General features: G+C 37.4%; 1 protein-coding gene across 5 annotated transcripts in view; it reads left to right on the forward strand.

Moving 5' to 3' along the window:
* The window catches only part of AP3B1 (adaptor related protein complex 3 subunit beta 1), a 351,843-nt gene that overhangs the window by 131,731 nt on the left and 199,339 nt on the right, over window positions 1-20,773 (forward strand). For all 5 annotated transcript variants that reach the window (XR_005010651.1, XR_005010652.1, XR_005010653.1 and 2 more), the window contains exon 8: window positions 16,299-16,457. Coding sequence is in view for 2 of the 5 variants with exons in the window: in XM_036762900.1 (XP_036618795.1) it covers window positions 16,299-16,457 (159 nt within the window). In the remaining 3 variants the exon portion in view is untranslated. The remainder of the gene's footprint in view (window positions 1-16,298; window positions 16,458-20,773) is intronic.

Here is a 20,773-nt window from a genome sequence, read left to right on the forward strand (position 1 = left end):
ATGCATTGTTTCATTTGATCAAATAAACATTTTTATGTTCTTGCATTTTCTCTTTTTTTTTCCTTTTTATTTCCTTATACATTTTTTTCTTTTTCTTTCTTTCTTTTTTTTTTTTGGTCCTTCTGTTAGCTCTCTATGTCTTAACTACTGACTTAAAGTTGTTCTTTATCCTTCTTGGTCGGATGCAGGGCAAAACAAAGTCCTGCCTCTTAATGTAGTAAATGTCTTAATAGTAAATGCAGTGCTGCTTTTTAGTTATAGACTTGTTTAATGGGAGCCTGCTTCCATATTCTACAGAAGTGGTAGACTTTGATTTAAAAATGCTGAAAACAAACATTGGATGTGTGATTATTTTTGATTTAGAAAAAAAAGAATAAGACATCCGGGGGCGGAGCCAAGATGGCAGCTAGAAAGCAGGGACTAGTGTGAGCTCCCCGCCGAGTCCCTCCAAAAACCTATAAAAAATGGCTCTCAACCAATTCTAGAACTGCAGAACCCACAAAACAGCAGAGGGAGGCAGGGCTCCAGCCCAGGACTGCCTGGATGGTCTCTGGGTGAGGTCTATCCCACACGGAGCTGGGAGCTGGGAGCAGAGCAGAGCCCAGCATGAGCGGCTTGGACCAACCAGACCAGGAGCCGTCGGAGCGGGCCCTAGAGCCCTGAACCAGTGAGCTGCGGCAGTTACCAGACGTCTCAACCCACAAACACCAAAGACAGCGGAGAAGGTTAGTGGGAAGAGCTGTGGGAGTGAAGGAGTTTGAGGTTCGGCCACCGCCCCTGGGGCAGCAGAGGTGGGGCAGCTACAGCTGCTGTTGCTTCTGGCCCCAGGCCCAGCTGGTGGAAGGAATTAAGTGGTGGATCAGAGCAGGAGTGCACAGTCTGCTGAAGATCTAAGCCCAGTCTGGGTTGGGGATTCTTGGGGAAGGAGGAGTGCTGGTGTGGCAGAGCTGGCGCATGCCCCCAAACATGGAACATAGAACGCTTTAGTCTACAAACAGTCATACCCCGCTGAAAAACTCAAGGGTCAAGTTAGTTGGTTGGGAATATGGCCAGGCAGCGAAAACACACCCAGATTCAGTCTCAGACTTTGGACTCTTTCTTTGGTAACAAAGAAGACCAAAACATACAGCCTAAAGAAGTCAACAAAGTGCAAGAGCCTACACCGAAAGCCTCCAAGAAAAACATGAACTGGTCCCAGGCCATGGAAGAGCTCAAAAAGGATTTGGAAAAGCAAGTTAGAGAAGTAGAGGAAAAATTGGGAAGAGAAATGAGAAGGATGCGAGAAAACCATGAAAAACAAGTCAATGACTTGCTAAAGGAGACCCAAAAAAATACTGAAAAATACACTGAAGAAAACAACACCTTAAAAAATAGACTAACTCAAATGGCAAAAGAGCTCCAAAAAGCCAATGAGGAGAAGAATGCCTTGAAAGGCAGAATTAGCCAAATGGAAAAGGAGGTCCAATGGACCACTGAAGAAAATACTACCTTAAAAATTAGATTGGAGCAAGTGGAAGCTAGTGACTTGATGAGAAATCAAGATATTATAAAACAGAACCAAAGGAATGAAAAAATGGAAGACAATGTGAAATATCTCCTTGGAAAAGCCACTGACCTGGAAAATAGATCCAGGAGAGATAATTAAAAAATTATTGGACTACCTGAAAGCCATGATCAAAAAAAGAGCCTAGATATCATCTTTCAAGAAATTATCAAGGAGAACTGCCCTGATATTCTAGAGCCACAGGGCAACATAGAAATTGAAAGAATCCACCAATCGCCTCCTCAAATAGATCCCAAAAAGAAATCTCCTAGGAATATTGTCGCCAAATTCCAGAGCTCCCAGATCAAGGAGAAAATACTGCAAGCAGCCAGAAAGAAACAATTTGAGTATTGTGGAAACCCAATCAGAATAACCCAAGATCTGGCAGCTTCTACATTAAGAGATCAAAGGGCTTGGAATACAATATTCCAGAGGTCAATGGAGCTAGGATTAAAACCTAGAATCACCTACCGAGCAAAACTGAGTATCATGCTCCAAGGCAAAATATGGATTTTCAATAAAATAGAGGACTTTCAACCTTTCTCAGTGAAAAGATCAGAGCTGAATAGAAAATCTGACTTTCAAACACAAGAATCAAGAGAAGCATGAAAAGGTAAGCAAGAAAGACAAATCATAAGCGACTTAGTAAAGTTGAACTGTTTTATTTACATTCCTACATAGAAAGATGATGTGTATGATTCATGGGACCTCAATATCATAGTAGCTGAAAGGAATATGCATATATATATATATGTTTATGTATGTATATAAGTGAATGTGCATGTATGTTTATATGTATGTGTGTGTGTATATATATATGTGTATATATATATATATATATATATATATATATATATAAGAGAGAGAGAGAGAGAGAGAGAGAGAGAGAGAGAGAGAGAGGACACAGGGTGAGTTGAAGATGAAGGGAAGATATCTAAAAGAAATAAAATCAAATTAAGGGATGAGAGAGGAATATATTGAGAGAGGGCGATAGGGAGAGATAGAATGGGGTGGATTATCTTGCATAAAGGTGGCAAGAGGAAGCAGTTCTGTGGGAGGAGGGGAGAGGGCAGGTGAGGGGGGAATGAGGGAATCTTGCTCTCATCAAATTTGGCCTGAGGAGAGAATACCATACATACTCAATTGGGTATCTTACCCCACAGGAATGAAGAGGGAAGAAGATTAAAAAAAAAGGGGGGGGATGATGGAGGGGAGGGCAGATAAGGGTGGAGGTAATCAAAAACAAACACTTTGGAAAGGGGACAGGGTCAAGGGAGAAAATTCAATAAAGGGTGATGGGTTGGGAAGGAGCAAAATATAGTTAGTCTTTCACAACATGAGTATTGTGGAAGGGTTATACATAATGATACACATGTGGCCTATGTTGAATTGCTTGACTTCTTAGGGAGGGTGGGTGGGAAGGGAAGAGGGGAGAGAATTTGGAACTCAAAGTTTTAAAAACAGATGTTCAAAAACAAAAAAAAAAGTTTTTGCATGCAACTAGAAAATAAGATACACAGGCAATGGGGCATAGAAATTTATCGTGCCCTACAAGAAAGGAAGGGAAAAGGGGATGGGAGGGGAGTGGGGTGACAGAAGGGAAGGCTGACTGGGAACCAGGGCAACCAGAATATACGCCATCTTGGAGTGGGCGGGGAGGGTAGAAATGGGGAGAAAATTTGTAATTCAAACTCTTGTGAAAATCAATGCAGAAAACGAAATATGTTAAATAAATAAATTTAAGAAAAGAAGAATAAATCACAAAGTATCAGAGTTGGAAGACACCTAAGAAGCCATCAATTACAACCCAATTCTCAATGAGAGTCCCCTCATAATCTCTGCAAAAGCCATATTCTAGGTTTTACTTAAGGACCTAAAGGAAGGAGAGTCCATTACTTTCTTAGGCAGCCTATATTATACTTTATACTCTGATTGTCAGCAATTTTTAAAAACTCATTCTGAGGCTGCAATATTTATTTGTCTCTGTCTCTCTAGCTCACTGTTTCCATCTCTCTCCCTCCCTCTCTCTCTCTCTCTATCTCTTTTTCACCCTCTCTCAACTATGTCTTTCTTTCTCAACCGGGGCTGGAATTGTAACTGCCACTCATGGGTATTAATGCTGATCAGTGGGCTAACTTTAGCCTGCTCCATTTTTTCCTCACCTGGTACAGTTTGCCCTTTCTTAGTCAGCCTGATGTACCTCAGCTCCCTGTGAGCTCCCATATTAGTGCTAGACTATGTATGTTCAGACTCCTGATTGACATTAGCCATACTGTAGCTCAAAACCCCCAAATTCAAGTGATTTACTAGTCTCAGGCTGCCCCCGTAACTATTCACTGTGCGAGTCTTGAGCTTGCAACTTATTAAAGTCCTGATATTTTTTCTAAATGAACTGTCTTACTTCCCCTCTTCATGTACTTGTGAAGTCACATTTTTAAATTTACTTCAATGAATATAAAGTCCTACACGTAAATTAATTTATCAAGCACCTACTACGTGCTAACCAATTGATGGGTGCCCTTTAGATGCCAGGTGTTCCCCTTTTTTTCTTTCTTTTAAGAATCATTGTTTGTTTTCCTTCTGACTCCTCCCTCCCCCACATTATCCTCCATCTTAACTACTCCTGCCCCTTCCCTGCTTGTTTGCCTGTTCAATTTGATGCATTTTTATACCATACTCTTTGTGTGTATGTGTTCACTGTTCCTTTATTCATTTTAGGTAAGAATGGGGTTCATCTGATGATTGGTTTTTCATCCTTTCCTCCATGTTTGTATACTCTTCTTTTAGATCTCAGTTATGAGAAAGATCAAGTTCCTCACACCTCTTCCTCCTTTTTATACCAGTGTATTCCTCTTTTTATTTTCCCTTCTCTTCCCTCTCTCTCTTTAAATCCTCAGGACAGTACTTATCCACTTTTAGGTTTTTCTTGTTTCACTACCTCAATACCCTTGGCAGCTAGGTGGTACAGTGGGTAGAGCACTGGGCCTGGAGTCAAGAAAACCTTTAGTTCAATTCTGGACTCAGATACTTACTAGGTGTGTGTGACCCTGGGCAAGTCACTTAACTTCTGTTTTCCTCAGTTTCCTCATTTGTAAAATGGCTCTCATAGTAACACCTACCTCCTAGGGTTGTTGTGAGGATCAAGTGAAATGATAATTGTAGACTGCTTAACTTAGTGCTTGGCACATAGTAGGCACTATATAAATGTTTACTGCTATCATCATCATCATCATCGTCATCATTTGAAGAGTAACATCTAAAGGGATACTTGGTTCCTGTCAAATATAAAGAAAATCTGAATGCCATGTTTTGGGAAAGTACGTAAAAAACGTTTTCTTTAAGTGTTGAAAAACAAAGAACAAGGTGCGTTTTTATCACAATCCATAGAACTCCCAAACAAGAAAAATTACAATTCTCTTCTTACCCCCCCCACACAGAGAAAAGTATTCACATCTCATCTCCATGACTTTATATACTGGTTATTTCCCATGCCTAGAATGTTGTTCTAATGTGTTTCTGATATAGTTTAAAAATTAGAAAATAAGTAATGAAACCCAAGGAAAAAAGGGGACATTATAAAGATTAAAATTGAAATTTTAATAATTAAGTTATTAAAGAAAACCAGTGAGCATTTTTAGGAAAAGACATGTAAATAATCAACTATTTGCTAATATAGTATGGAAACCAAAAAAGAAACCAAGTAATGTGAAATGGGGAGGGAAAAATCATAATAGATGAAGAGGAAACAAAATCCGATCCCTTAATTTTTTAAGTTGAAATGGGAAAAAGAGGGAATTATATTCCAGAAAAACTGAAAATTAAAATAAAGAAAGAAAAGCTACAAGAATGCAACATGGTAAGGTAGATAACAGGAAAGTTTTTTTACTTCTTTTTATGTCCAGTACCTTCTGATTATTTTCTCAAAGAAAGTAGGCACGCTGTATAGGTTTCTGTGTGATTGATGTGTCTTTGGTCTCTTTCATTCCTTTTATCTGACCCATAATTGCAACATTTTTCATCATTCTCACTTATTCTTAGCTTTGCTTTGAAATTACTGAGTATCACAGCATATGTTGAGTTATAATTCCTCTACCTAGCTGCAATAATTGTCAGTGATAATCTTGTAAATAGTTATCATGAGCATTGCAATATGAAATGACCAAATTAATATTGCACGAAAGGATCTTTCTTGTTGCCTTTGGACACATGGTAAAGGCTAACCTAGGAATTCTTTTATTTGCCTTGCCAAGGAGAACCTTAATATACTTGTTAAGTTGCACTTGTTTGCTACAAAGTGATTATGTTTTTGTGTGTTTATCTCTCTATAATTCTCTATCATGCATTTCAATAGTGGACAGTTTTTGCAACTATGTCATATCATTCTTGTCAACTATATTCTCATGGGGAAATATAGTTGATTTTAAAAGATTATGAAAAGATTGAATAACATATAGAACAATTCAAGAACTGGAGTGATTTTCTATTTTTTGACACCTGTAGGTAGATCTTAGATCATATAATTGTTGTTGTTCTATATTCTGCTTTGGCCACTTTTACTGTGTACCTCCAGGACATCACACCTTCACCCTCAGCTCATTTATGAGGTGCTTGGTGGGTATCTTGAAAGCAGAAGAGAGAGAGTTGAACAGGTTTGAGTTGCATGTTCTGTCAGCTACTGAAAAGAGTTCACATTTCCAGGAGAGCTATTTCAGAACCTCTCAAAATGAATGTGGAAAATGAATTTAGCCTGATTGTTTTAATCAAAATTGCCCCTGGTTCAGATACTTCCAGTCACCATCTTATTAATCTTATCTGATTTGAGGGTGAATCAGATTTTATTTGATTCAGCCTTAGTTAGGATTTGGGTAGGTTAGAAGCTATCCCATCAGTAATGGCATGCTTGGACCTTGAGAAATGGTGTTAAGTAATGGATACTGTAAACCACTATTTAGTTTTTAAAATGGCATATAGTTTGTATTGTTCAAAATTTTTGATAGATATATTTTTGACATAATTGGAACTGAGGCATTGCTTTCTCTTTCCTTTCATATTTTCTCCCATTTATTTTAATGTACAACTCGCCCTTTAGGCCTTTTCAACTGAAAAAATATTTTTCATAATCTGTATGTTTAACTGTATATTAATTTGTGTGTATGCTTGTTTTTATTGTTATCTCTAGATGATCAGCTTAAGGGATAAGTCCTTTGTTTAATTTTTTTTTGGCAAATGCATAACAAGTCATCCTGTCTATATTGATATTTAATCAGTAGTTTTTGATTAGAATAATACAAATTTTGTAAGTCAAGGGGCCTTAGTAGTTATTTAGTCTACCTCTTTTTATTGTTTTCCAGATAGCTAAATTAATATCCCTAAGGTCACACGGCTAGCTATTATAGGGAAAGTTTTTTCATCCTGGTGTAGAGTGACTGAGCCCAGTGTGAGCCCTATTTCATGAGGTCGCTAGCATTGGAGGAAAACTTAAATGGAAGAATTAGTCATTATCTGTGTATCGGAATACAGTTTAGTAGCTTTTTAAACATAACCTCGTGTTCAAATCCTGAAATTTAACTTATATTCTTATGTATTTATCTAAAGTATAACAACCTTACCTAGCTCTGTGCTATTTGTTTTAGCAAGTTGAATTCAGGGTTTTATTATGTAAGGAGAATAGTCATGTTTCAGTTATTGGGACTGCTGTAATTTAATTTATTTTTAATAGATTATAATAACTGTGGAGTTGCCAGTGAAAGAAAGGAGATACCTTGTGATTTTCTTCATTTCTGTCACTGCTTTGCCAAAAACAAACAACAAAACAAAGCAAAACACCCAATTCATCCTCTGATTGTGTTTGCAATATATTTTAGAGTTTGAAGTGAATATTTACAGATATTTTCATTTGCCCTTACTCAATTCTTGTGAGGCAAAGAGAAATAAATGACATTTAACTTATTTTTACAGATGACTAAGCTGCAGGGTAGGAAGTTATTTGCTTAAGCTCACATAATGAGTCACTGCTGAAGCCATAACTAAATCTAAATTCACCTATGTCTTAACTTACTTTTACTTTCTATTCTATCAATTTTCAGACTCCCCCCCTTTTTTTTGAGTTCTTAGGTACACTTTCTAGGCTGTTTCTTATGGCTTCTAATTCCCATCACTACAATTTGTCTTCAGTAGGGCATTGAACATTGTAGTGTAGCCACAAACACAGCATCTTCTCATAACCACACTTTATTTCAAGGAACCCTTAGAGATGCCCTGTGGCATCCCAGGCTACTGTGGCATATCATTTGAAAACCACTGTACTTGATTAGCTTGCAACTGAATGTAGAGCCAGAAGAAATGAGAAGTGTTGTGGGCTATTGAACACTGTGAATTTTCACAGTGGCTCAACACAATGTTACTTAGCACAGGTGTTTCTATAATTGTGATGTATTGGGGGAGATTCAGTGTTCAATGGGCCTCAAACCCACACTTCCACCTGTATGGTGTAATGGTTACTGGGCTGTGATATAAAACATGGAGAATGTTAGGAATGCTGGGTGCTTTACAGATGGAGAAAAATCTCAAAACATTATCTAAATTTCATGAAGCTTCATCTAGACTTGTTTTATTTTGGACAAGAGATTTTTATATTTGATAAAATACTTGGAAAAAAATTCACAACATTTTTCCTTATGGAGAGAGAGCATTCTGTGCTTGAGGGATAGTTAGTGAAAATGTCCAGAGTCCAGAGATAGTGTCTTGTTGGGCGGTAGCAAGGAAGGCCAATGTCATTGGATTGAGTTCTGTGTAAGGAGGTGTACGTTATAAGAATACTGGACAGGTAAAAGGGAGGCTTGGTTATGAAGGGCTTTCGTTGTCAAACGGAACATTTTATATTTGATCCTGGAGGTCATAGGGACTCTGGAGTTTACTGAATAAGGAGGTGGTAGTTGTTTGTCCTTCCTTCTCAAAGAGGACCATGACATCAGGAAGGTGATGCTATGGCTTGCAAGTGAATTGTATTTAAGTGAGGGAGGGCTGTACAAAGTCACTAGTCTCACTTTCTCCTCTGGAGCCATCTGGGTCCAGTAGAAAGATATAGATCAGGATGAGTGGCGGTGGTGGATGATACGGTCAGACCACTTTAGGAAGATTACTCTTACAGTTGAATAGAATATGGCCTATAGTGCAGGGAGACCCACCAAGGGGCTGTTGTGATAGTCCAGGCATGATGTGATGATGGCGTGGTGGAAGAGTAGTGGAAATGTAAAAGGAGAGAAGTTGGCTTATTTGAGAGATGTTACAAAGTTAAAGTCAACAGGTCTTGGCAAGATTCAATATGGAGGAGGTGAGAGATAGTGAGGAATCCAGAATGACACTTAAGTTGAATGCCTTGGGGACTGGGAATATGGTGGTTTCCTTGACAGTGATAGGGAAGTTTGAGGAGGAGGGAGGTCTTGGGGGAAAGATGAGTTTAATTTTGGACATGTTGAATTTAAGATGTCATTGGGACACATTGGGACATCTAGTTTAAGATTTCTGAAAGGCAGTTGAAGATGTGAGACTGAAGGTCAGCAGAGAGGTTAGGGTAGAATAAGCAGATTTAAGAATCATCAGCATAGAGATGGTAATTAAGTCCATGGGAGCTGATGAAATCACCAAGTGAAATAGTACAGAGGGAGAAGAGAGGAGGGGGCTCAGGACAGAAGGCATACTTGGTCTAGTCAAGGATCCAGCATAGGAGACTGAGAAGGAGTGATCACATAGAAAGGAGAAAATCAGGAAAGAGTGGAATTCCCAGAACTTAGAGAGAGAAGAAAGTATCAAGGAGAGGAGGGTGATCAACAGTGTCAAAGACTGCAGAGAGGTTGAGAATAAGGATGGAGAAAAGGCAATTGAATTTGGCAATGAAAAGGTCATTGACAACTTTGGGGAGAAAATTTTTGGTTTAAAAAGCATTTATTTAGTACCTAGTATGTAAGAGTAGTGGGAGGTGCTAAAGTAGATAAATAGTAGAAGAAAAGTCTTAGATTTTTGACAGTCATGAAATAAAATAGAAATGACTATCTCAAAGGATTGTCCTAAGGTCAGTTTCTGGTGTTTGGTTAATCTTAAAAGAGATTTGTTTTTATATTGATTTAATTTTCTCCCCATTTTCATGACTTTTAATTACAAGCAGAAGTCAGTTGCCTTGGGGCAGCTAGGTGGCACAGTGAGTAGAGCACTGGCCCTGGAGTCAGGAGCACCTGCATTCAAATTCGGCCTCAGATACTTGTCACACTTACTAGCTGTGTGACCTTGGGCAAGTCACTTAACCCCAACTTCCCTGCCTTCTCCCCGCAAAAAAGTCAGTTGTCCATAGTTTCTGTATTGATTCCTATTTGACTTTAAATGCATACTATTTGAATGTATTCCTTATTTCATTAAGGTTTCAAATGAGTTACTTATCCCATTTTTAGGTTAATAGTGATGTAAGTATAAAACACTTTTGTTCACTTAAATGTAGTCATTACATAAAATTTAATGGTAGCATTATTTCCTAATTACATTTTTTAAAGATTCAGGTAGTAGCTAGCATTTATATAGTTCTTTATGGTTTAGGAACTTTTTTAGGTAACTGTTATTTTTATCCCTATTTATCCCTATAAGCAGGTAGGTGGCTCAGTGAATAGAATGCTGGGCCTAGAATCAGGAGGACTTGAGTTCAAATCCAGCTTTAGACGTTTATTAGCTGTGTGACTGTGGACAAGTTTCTTTTTCTTTCTTTTTTTTGTAAATCTTTTTTAAAGTTCGTATTTTATTTTTCCCCAGTTGCATGTAAAAACAGTTTTTAACAATTGTTTTTAAAACTTGGAGTTCCAGATTCTCTCATTTCCTCCCTCCCTCCCTCCCAGCCCCTACCTCTGCCCCATTGAGAAGGCAAGCAGTTTGATAGAGGTTATAGATGTATAATCATGCAAATAATTACCATGATAGTCCTGTGAAAGAAAACATAGACCAAAAAAACTTAAACAAAACAAAACCTCAAGAAAAATAAAGAAAGTAAAAAAAAAATATGCTTCAATCTGTATTCAGACACCATCAATTCCTTCTCTAGGGATGGATAGCATTTTTCATCATAAGTCCTTCAGAGTTGTCTTGAATCATTGTATTGCTGAGAATAGCCGTTATTCACAGCTGATCATCTTACAGTCTTGCTGTTACTTTGTACACAGTACATTTTACTTGGCATCAGCTTTCCAGTTTTTTCTGAGAGCATCCTGCTCATCATTTTTATAGCACAATAATATTTCATCATAATCACATACATCAGTTTGTTCAACCATTCCCCAATTGATGGGCATCTCTTCAATTTCCAGTTCTTGCCAGAGATACAGACCTAGTAGTGGTATTGCTAGGTCAAAGGGTATGCACGGTTTTATAGCCCTTTGGGCATAGTTCCAAATTGTTCTACAGAATGGTTAAATCTGTTCACAATTCCATCAACAGTGCATTAATGTCTCATTTTTCCCACACCCCTCCAACATTTCTCATTTTCCTTTTCTCTCCTATTAGCCAATCCAACAGGTATGAGGTAGTATCTCAGAATTGTTTTAATTTGCCTTTCTCCAGTCAATAAGGAAATTAGAGCTTTTTTTTTTAATATGGCTATAGATAGCTTTGATTACTTCATATGAAAACTGTTCATATCTTTTGATCATTTATCAATTGGGGAATGGCTCTTATTTTTATAAATTTGTCTCAGTTCTCTATATGTTTGAAAGATGAGGTCTTTATCAGAAAGATGTGCTTCAAAAAATTTTCCCTATTACTATTACTATTTCCCTCCATCCTAGTCTCCCTTACCCCTTTATTCTGTTCTCTCTCTCCTTTTACACTGTCCCTCAAAAGTGTGCTTCTGACTACCCCCTTTTCCAATCTGCCCTCCCTCATATCACCCCCACCCTCTTTTTCTTATTCCCTTCCCCTCCTACTTTCCTGAAGGGTAAGATAGATTTCTATATCCAATAGAGTATGTATTTTATTCCTTCTTTCAGCTAATTCTAATGAGAGTAAGGTTCACTCACTCCTCCCATCTCCATTCTTCATCCCATCGATTGTAAAAGCTTTTTCATTCACTTTTATGTGAGATAATTTACCATATTCTGCCTCTCCCTTTCCTTTTCTACTAGTACATTCCTCTCTCATCCCTTAATTTTATTTTTTTAGATATTATCCCTTCATATGCAGCTCATACCTGTGCCCTCTGTCTATATAGTCCTTCTAACTGCCCTAATAATGAGAAAGTCCCTATGAGTTACAAGTGACATCTTCCCATGTAACAGTAAAAACAGCTTAATTTTATTAAGTGCCTTATGATTTCCATTTCTTGTTTACCTTTTTATGCTTTTCTTCAATCTTGTATTTGATAGTCAGATTTTCTAGTCAGCTCTGGTCTTTTCATCAAGAATGCTTGAAAGTCCTCTATTTTATTGAATGTCCATTCTCCCCCCCACTCTCCCCCCGCCAGTTTTCAGTTTTGCTGGCTAGATGATTCTTGGTTGTGATTCTAGCTCCTTTGCCCTCTGGAATATCATATTCCACGCCCTCGGATCCTTTAATGTAGAAGCTACTAAATCTTGGGTTATCCTGACTGTGGCTCCATGATACTTAAATTGTTTCTTTCCAGGGGCTTGCAGTGTTTTCTCCTTGACCTGGGGACTCTGGAATTTGACTATAATATTCCTGGGAGCTTTCATTTGGGGATCTTTTTTAAGAGATGATGGGTGAATTCTTTCAATTTCTATTCTACCCTCTGATTCTAGACTATCAGGGCAGTTTTCCTTGATAATTTATTAAAAGATGATGTCTAGGCTTCTTTTTTTTTTTTTGATCATGGCTTTCAAGTAGACTAATAATTTTTAAATTATCTCTCCTGGATCTATTTTCCAGGTCAGTTGTTTCTCCAATGAGATATTTTACATTGTCTTCTATTTTTTCATTCTTTTGGTTTTGTTTTAATTGCTTCGTGATTTCTCATAAAGTCTTTAGTTTCCTTTTGCTCCATTCTAATTTTTAAGGAATCATTTTCTTCAATGAGCTTTGGTACCGCCTTTTCCATTTGGCCAATTCTGCTTTTCAAGACATTTTTCTCCTCATTTTTTTTTGTACCTCTTTTACCATTTGGCCTAGTCTGTTTTTTGAGATATTATTTTCTTCAGTATTTTTTGTGTCTCCTTTACCAAGCTGTTGACTTATTTTTCTGATTTTTTTTGCATCACTCTCATTTCTCTTTCCAATTTTTCATCTACCTTTCTTATTTGATTTTTCAAAATATTTTTTTCTTTCAAATTAATTAAATTTTAGTTTACAACAGCTCCACAAACTTTTGAGTTCCAAATTTTTCCTTCTCTCCCTCCCCCCCCCCCCCACCAAGATGGCATACAATCTGATATAGGCTCTACATATACATTCACATTAAACATATTTTCATATTAGTCATGTTGCAAAGAAGAATTATAATCAATGGAGTGAACCATGAGAAAGAAGAAACAAAACAAAAAGAGAGGGCAAATAGTTTGCTTCAATTTGCATTCAGACTTTGTAATTCTTTCTCTGGATGTGGATAGCATTTTCCATCATAAATCTTTTGGAGTTGTCTTAGATCCTTGCATTGCTAAGAAGAGCCAAGTCTATCAAAGTTAGTCATTGCACAGTGTGTCTAACTGTGTACAATGTTCTCCTGGTTCTGCTCCCCTCACTCAACATCAGTTCATACAAAGCTTTCCAGGTTTTTTGAAGTCAATCTGCTCATCATTTCTTGTAGCACAATCGTATTCCATTACATTCATATAGCACAATTTGTTCAGTCATTCCCCAATTGATGACAACCCCTCAATTTCCAATTCTGTGTCACTCAAAATCCTTTTTGAGCTCTTCCATGGCCTGAGACCAATTCATATATTTCTTGGAGGCTTTGAATGTAGGAGCTTTGACTTTGTCATCTTCTTCTGAGTGTGTATTTTGACCTTCTTTGTCACCACAGTAACTTTCTATGGTAAGAATTTTTTTTTTCTGTTGTTTGCTCATTTCCCCAGCCTATTACTTGACTTTTAACTCTTTGTTAAAGTTAGGTTCTGCTTCCAGGGTAGAGGGCACACTGTCTCAAGATTCTGGAGTTTTGTGCAGCTGTTTCAGCTACTTTTAGTAACCTCTAAGTTTTCAGTTCTTCCAAAGTGGTATGATCTAAAGAAAAGTGTGTTTCCTACTCTCCTGGCCTGTGAGTCACCATAAGCACTGTTTTCTGTCCTGGAACTATGAGGAGGGTACCTGCTCCACTGTGGCCACAAGCTCTGCTGTGCTAGTGCCCCTCCTCACCCTGGGACTGCCACCCTGGATCCAAGTGTGGGCAAATCCACAAAATCCTGCCTAGAGTTTGTGCTTGTAAAAAGACCCTTATGATCTCCTTTTGACCAGATGTTCCAGCCGCTTACTGTCTGTGTGCTCCAGAAGCAGCTGCTGCCACTGCTGATTCTGTGCTCCCAAGGCCTGTTCCTGGTTTGCTAGGACCAGTCCATGCTGGCGTGGCCTGTGCTAGACTCTACTGCGCTCTCACCCTGGTGCACCAGACCTTTCTTGCCGACCTTCTAAGTTGTTTTTGGCTGGAAAATTGTTTCACTCTGCCTTTTCATGGGTTCTGCCCTTGACGAGTTTCTTAATCTCTCTCTTTCCTCATTTCTGAATACGAGAATAACAACACTACCTACCTCCCAAAGTTGTTCAGATCAAATAAGGTAATAATGGCAAAACCCAGTTGTGAATTGTAAAGCATAGTTCTTGGCACCTATTAGTTGTTATAGAAATGCTAGCAGCTCCTATTGTTATTTTACAAATGAATAAGCTGAGTCTTAGGTTAAGTGATTCATTAAGGTATAAAATTATCTGTCTTAAATATTGCTTATACAAAAGTTACTGCCTGTGACTGTGTAAGCCAAATAGCTGAAATCATAATGCCCTTTATCAGAATAATAGACTATTATTCTATTCAAATACTAAAAACGTATATGGATACCGAAAGAGAAACAAGACAGAAGAATAAAGGCCCATTAAAAAGTGGCATTTCTCATGTATTCGAGGGCTTTAATTGCTAGTAACAGTGCTGAGTGGGTTAATACAATAGGTTCATCATACAGCAGTTTGATGGGAGCTGAGGCATGTTTGTTGGATTATAGTAAACTGTTGCAGTGTGCTTAAGCTTTTAGAGCTTTTGATTGTTTAGCTAACATTTTATTGGTTTACTTATGCACAAAACAGAGCTAGTTTAGCCTAAAGCTATATAAAAGAGGAGTCACTCAACTGGTTTTGATGCAGAGGCGTAGTTCAGTTGCAGTCTTCTTTTGAGTACTCTAAGAGACAAGTAATTTCCTTCTTAGAAATTGTGTATTCCAAGGAAGGTGACAGTGTTGCACTTTGGAATTTATTATTGAAGGTAATTAGCATATATTTAAAATATAATAATGTCCTTAAAATAACCAAGTCAAATATAAGAGCTGTCTTCTTCTTATAATTTCTTATCTCATGTCTTGTTTTGGTTAGAGCCCTACTTCTTTTTCAACCAAAATCTGAAAATATTTATTCATATTTACCAAGAAATTTGCCATTTTTATTGAAATAAAAAGAACCAAGCAAGAGGAAACGACTAATTTTGTACTGAAATAATTTTTTCTAGTACTAATTATCTTACTGAAATTGGGAAATAAATATATTTTTGCTTTTTTAAAAATGGAGCCTGTTTTTGGCATTTCTTTGCAGAGAGAAAATAGGCTCACATATTTGCAGGGTTTGTCATCTTGGGTTGCATCTTGAGCTCCTTTGTTCTTGGCAACACGTTCTATTCTTTTTTGTAGTTTTCTTTAGGGTCCTTGGTGTCTTGGTCTGTGGAGATAGCTACAATCATTTTATCTCTTATGCATCATTTTTATTTTGAGAAGGTTTGTCAAGTTGGGAACAACTTGTAAACTTCTTTGGGCCACAGATAGGTTAGACCAGAGATAGACTGATGATGATTGGTTGCTGTGGATCATGGGACAAACAGGGGAGTGCACAGTGGCAACTGCATTTTTCATGGGTCACATGTTGGGCAGGCCTATAATAAGAACATAATAATTGTTTGTTCACCAAGATAACAGGAATTTTTAAAATACTGTGGTAAATGCTAGAAATACAAATACTGGCCAAAGGATTTTCCCTGTACTTCAGGAGTTTACATTCTAATTGGAAAAGACAACACAAGGACTTTGATATTGAGATTATTCTTTTCCATGTCTTTTACAGCTGTGGCTGCTGAGGAGGCTAGGGGTCACACTACCAAAAGAATCAGCTGCCAATTTGCACCTTCAGAAGGAAGTGTTGTCCTTGGTGATTTAGTGGTCTTCTATTCCTAGGGCCCTTGGGATGGGTGTCCTGAGCTATATCTCCATCAAATCTGAGGAAAGTAAGAACATGAATCAGATACTGAAGCTATTGAGAAAGTAGGTAGAATTACCCAGATTTTGGTAGATGACAGCAACGAGGTTTGGGAGAGTGTAGTAAGAACTAATTTCATCAACCTCAAAAAAGGAAAGATTACTGAGGGTCTGTGGTCAAGAAATGGTCTGGAAGTAACCGTGGGGACCAAGAAGTTTGGTCACTGCTTCTTTGTGTCCTTTGAACAATAGTTTCCATGCTTCCTATTTCGATCTTTAGGAACTGAACTTACTCATGGAGCTGGATTTTTTATTTTTATTTGCAGGATGACAACCTAGAAGAGAACAGTGAAAAGAATTTCTATGAATCAGATGAAGAACAAAAAGAAAAAAAAGACAAAATTAAAGTATCTTATGCTATGGATCCGGACCATCGACTGCTCATTAGAAATACAAAGCCTTTGCTACAGAGTAGGAATGCTGCGGTATGTTAAATGTTTTATTCCTTTTATATCTTTAACGTACCCAAAGAGTCTTTAAAAACAAAAAAGGCCAGGTGCTTCATGAAGTATAAGGCTAATATGCTAATTTTAAAAAATGTTTTCTTTATGTATTTGTATTAGTGGCATATATTTTTGTTCAGTGATATAAACTAAATGAAGGTGGCATGAAAGTATCTTTTCTTGAACAAAAAATATTGCTGATAACTTTTATTTTAATGTGACAGATACTTCCCAACAAACACCTAAACATTCAAAAGGACAATCCTAGAAACACAGTTGATCAGTTCTTAAGAGAGTGGAGATATGTGTCTGAGTTGAACAGTGGTACTAACGTTAGTTAATTACAAATTCAGGGACTTTTTTTTTGAGGAAAATTACCAAAATAACTTTTTTATCAAGCTTTTTTGTTGCTATGCTTTACCTTCAGAAATAAAGCCATACCAAGGATGGATAGTATAATTTTTGATAAAACTGGTGTCTGTAGAAAATATCAGTGATGAACTTAAATTATTTTCTTTGTTGGTTTTCTAAAAGAAGTTGAGCATACACCAAGATAAACTTCTTAAGAAAATAGATTCTTTGTTTTAACCATGTACACCTACTTTTAAATCATATTATCTTCTTAGTCACTAAGTCTCACTTTTCTTAAGGGCCTAAAGTAGAGAACTTTGAAATGCTGATGTGATTGTTTCTTTAGCATTTCATTTCTTCTGATTTTTTTGTGGGGGGTGGGTGTTAGATTGGGAGCTTAGAATTCTTGTGATAACTGTGTAAACATAAACTTTGTAGCAGTAAGTTCCCATTATCTGGTGTCTTGAGGTTTGCAAAGCATTTTTCTTATGATAATAACCCTGAAGTCCTAATACAACATAATCTTACAATTTCTCATTAATCACTTATATGAGTCACGATAATGTCTGAAGTGTTACTAAAGTAAAGAAGAGTATTAGACTTAATAGGAGATAAAAATAAGTGTCTTCAGGTATTTAAATAGGCATCCTAAAAATAGATTTGATTTTTCATTTATTCATTCAGCAATATTTACGTGTCAGGCATTATGCTAAGTGCTGAAAATTCAAAGGAAAAAAGTGAAACAATTGCTGTCCTCAAAGAGGTTACATTCTGTGGTGTTTGGAAGGATCCAGCAGTTAGAGTAATAAGTAAATAAACATACAAAATAAGTAATACAACATTCCATCTCCTGTCTTCATGCATTTGTGCAGGTTGTCTCCCATGTCTGGAATGTACTCTCTCCTTGCCTTTCGGAATCTTGAACTTCTTTCAGATTTCAACTGAAGTGCTGCCTCTCATACAAGTTCTTACCTTCCAGTCCTTTTCTATCTCCATTTGTCAGTGTTCCTTTCCTGTTCCATATTACTTTGTGTTTGTGACACCCTTTTAAACATTTGAAGGGACCTTTATTATATTCTCCTGTTAAGTCTAATATTCTGGCACATAACATTTAGTGTTATTGTAACACCCTGAACTGGCAGATGCAACATGACCGGGACCAAGTACATTAGGATGATCATCTTATTCCTGAGTACCTTGTAGCCAGAGATTGCATTAGCTTTCTTGGCTTAATCAAACTGTTGTCACAGTGAGCTTCTAGTCTACGTATTCTTATTCTCTTTCAGGTAAACTGCTCCCTAACCAGTCCTTCTTCTTTTACTTATAAAATTTATTTTTAAAGTCTAAGTGTTGGACTTTGTGTTTATTCCTATTAAATTTAATCTTATTTCATTTAACCTAATATACTTGTCTGAAAAACTTACACTTTTATGTTAGTTATCCTTCTCAGCTTTGTGTCGTCTACAAAATTGAAAAGTTTGCCACTGATGTCTTTATCTAGTTGCTTGATAAAAAGATTTAAAAGGACAGAGCCAAGGATAGATCTCTAGGATGAGTCCTTATCTCTAGGATAAGACTTCTTTTTTCCTTCAATTTTTTTTTGCCCTTTTTTTTTTTTGGCAGGGCAATTGGGGTTAAGTGACTTGCCCAAGGTCACACAGCTAGAACAAGTGTCAAGTGTCTGAGGCCGGATTTGAACTCAGATCCTCCTGACTCCAGGGCCGGTGCTCTACTCACTGCGCCACCTAGCTGCCCCCTTTCCTTCCATTTTTAAGCGTTTTTATTTAAAGTTTTGAGTTCCAAATTTTGTCCCTCCCACCCTCTTCCCTGAGATGGTAAGCAATAAGATATAGGTTATACATGTGCAGTTATAGAAAACATTTCCATATTAGTCATTTTGTACAAGAAGACTTGAATAAAAGGAAAAAAATGAAAGAAAGTGAAAAATAACATACTTCAGTCTGTATCCAAAAAATATCAGTACTTTCTCTGGAGGTGGGTAGTATGCTTCATCATTGGTCTTTTGGGATTGTCTGAATCATTTACAATTCTTCATCATACAATATAGCTGTTACTATGTACAACATTCTCCTGGTTCTGTTCACTTCACTGTGCATCAGTTCATGCAAGTCTTTCTAGATTTTTCTGAAATCATCCTGCTTGTCATTTCTTCCAGCACAATAATATTCCATTACAATTATATGCCACAGCTTGTTTAGCCGTCTCCCAATTTATAGGCATCCTTTCAATTTCTCATTCTTAGCACACTACAAAAAGAGCTGCTGTAAATGTTTTTGTACAAATAGGTCCTTTTCCCTTTTTTTGGATGGTAAAAACCTCTTTCAAAATTGATATTAAAGACCATTCTTTGGGTTTGGCCCTTTAACTAGACCCGAATTCATCTACATTTACCTTTTGCCTTTTGAAGCAACGAGGTGGCACATAATAGAGTGTTGGGCCTGGGATCGAAAAGGCCTGAGGTCAAAAGACACTACTTAATTGTGTGATCCTGGGCAAGTCACATAATCTCTATGTAGCTCAGTTTCCTCAGTTGTAAAATGAGGATGATAATAATAGCACCTACCTCTCAAGGTTATTGTGAGGATAAGATAAAACAGTATCTTAAAAATGCTTGGCACATAGTGGACAGTTATGTTCTCAAATACTTTGCTAAAATCTAGATAAACTATTTCTACAGCTGTCCTTTGATCTACCCAAGTAATAACACTTTTAGTTAAAGGAATTAAAGTTTGTCTGATATGATTTGTTCATCTGGGCATTGAGATCTGAACCCATCCAGGACAATCAGATGCTCTTTTATTATATCTTTACTCACATTGTTATCATATTGTTCCCTGTTAATCATATTTGTCTTATCTCATTTGCAGAGAAAACAGGAACAAAATAAAAAAAAGCAGTTCTATCCCCTCCCTTTTATTGGATATTATTGTCCCATGTACCCAAATCCTTTGGGTCCAATCCTTTACTTGATCTTTTCCTCTTAAGTAAAGACAACAGTTCATTTTTGTTCCCTTAGCTTTTTTTTTAAACTTGCTGTTGCTCATTCTGAGCTATATTATTCCTGACATGGCTCTACTATGACCATGCTATGTTTTTTATTCATCCTTTTTTGTCTCCCTCCCTTCATCTTCTAGATATATCTTAAAAATCTACAGTAGAGCAACTAGACAGGCAGAGTCAACATGGTGAAGTGATAGGTAGCAGTTTTGCCTTAGTTTCTTCATAATTTCCTCCATAATTACATGGACACAAGATCCAATTCTTGTTGGGTGATTTTTTGTTTGTTTTCATTTCTATGACCAATTCACAGATCTGCTCCTTCTCTCCTTTATTGATGTAAACATTTAAAGATGTAATTTTTCCTAAAAGTAATGCTTTGACTACATCCCACACATTTTGGTATGTTATCTCATTGCACAAGATTGAATTCTAATTGAAAAAGCCAAGAAAAACTTATAGTGAGTCACTTTTACAGCTCAGGGAAGACAGAGAGGTCTGAGCACGCCGAGGTTGTGGCTGGCAAATTGTATAGCACCAATTGTAGCAGTAGGTGGAAGCAGCAGTGGGATGTGGCTGTGGCAGCACTGGGGAGCAGCCCCACAACCAGGGGTGGTAAGAGGACTGAATACATGGACAGAGAGAGATCCCCGGGGGCCCTTGTACTGGCACTGGGAGCAAGACCAGGTGACATCTGGCAACTCTGTCCTCCAATATCCTGTTCTGGGTCATAGTTCCAGGATGGGGAGGAGTGGTTGCAGATGCAAGAGAGCAGGGATCCTACCTGTGTGAGGAGGAAGGGACAGCTTCCAGGAAAAAACAGCTGTGTGCTTTTAAGCCCAAGAACAGACTGGACACTCAGTTCTAACCTTTAGTTCTGCATATAAGTCTTTAGTTGAATAAGTCAGGGCAGGAGATCAAAACCAAGA

Source organism: Trichosurus vulpecula, chromosome 1 (genome assembly GCF_011100635.1).
Source record: "Trichosurus vulpecula isolate mTriVul1 chromosome 1, mTriVul1.pri, whole genome shotgun sequence".
NCBI lineage: Eukaryota > Metazoa > Chordata > Mammalia > Diprotodontia > Phalangeridae > Trichosurus > Trichosurus vulpecula.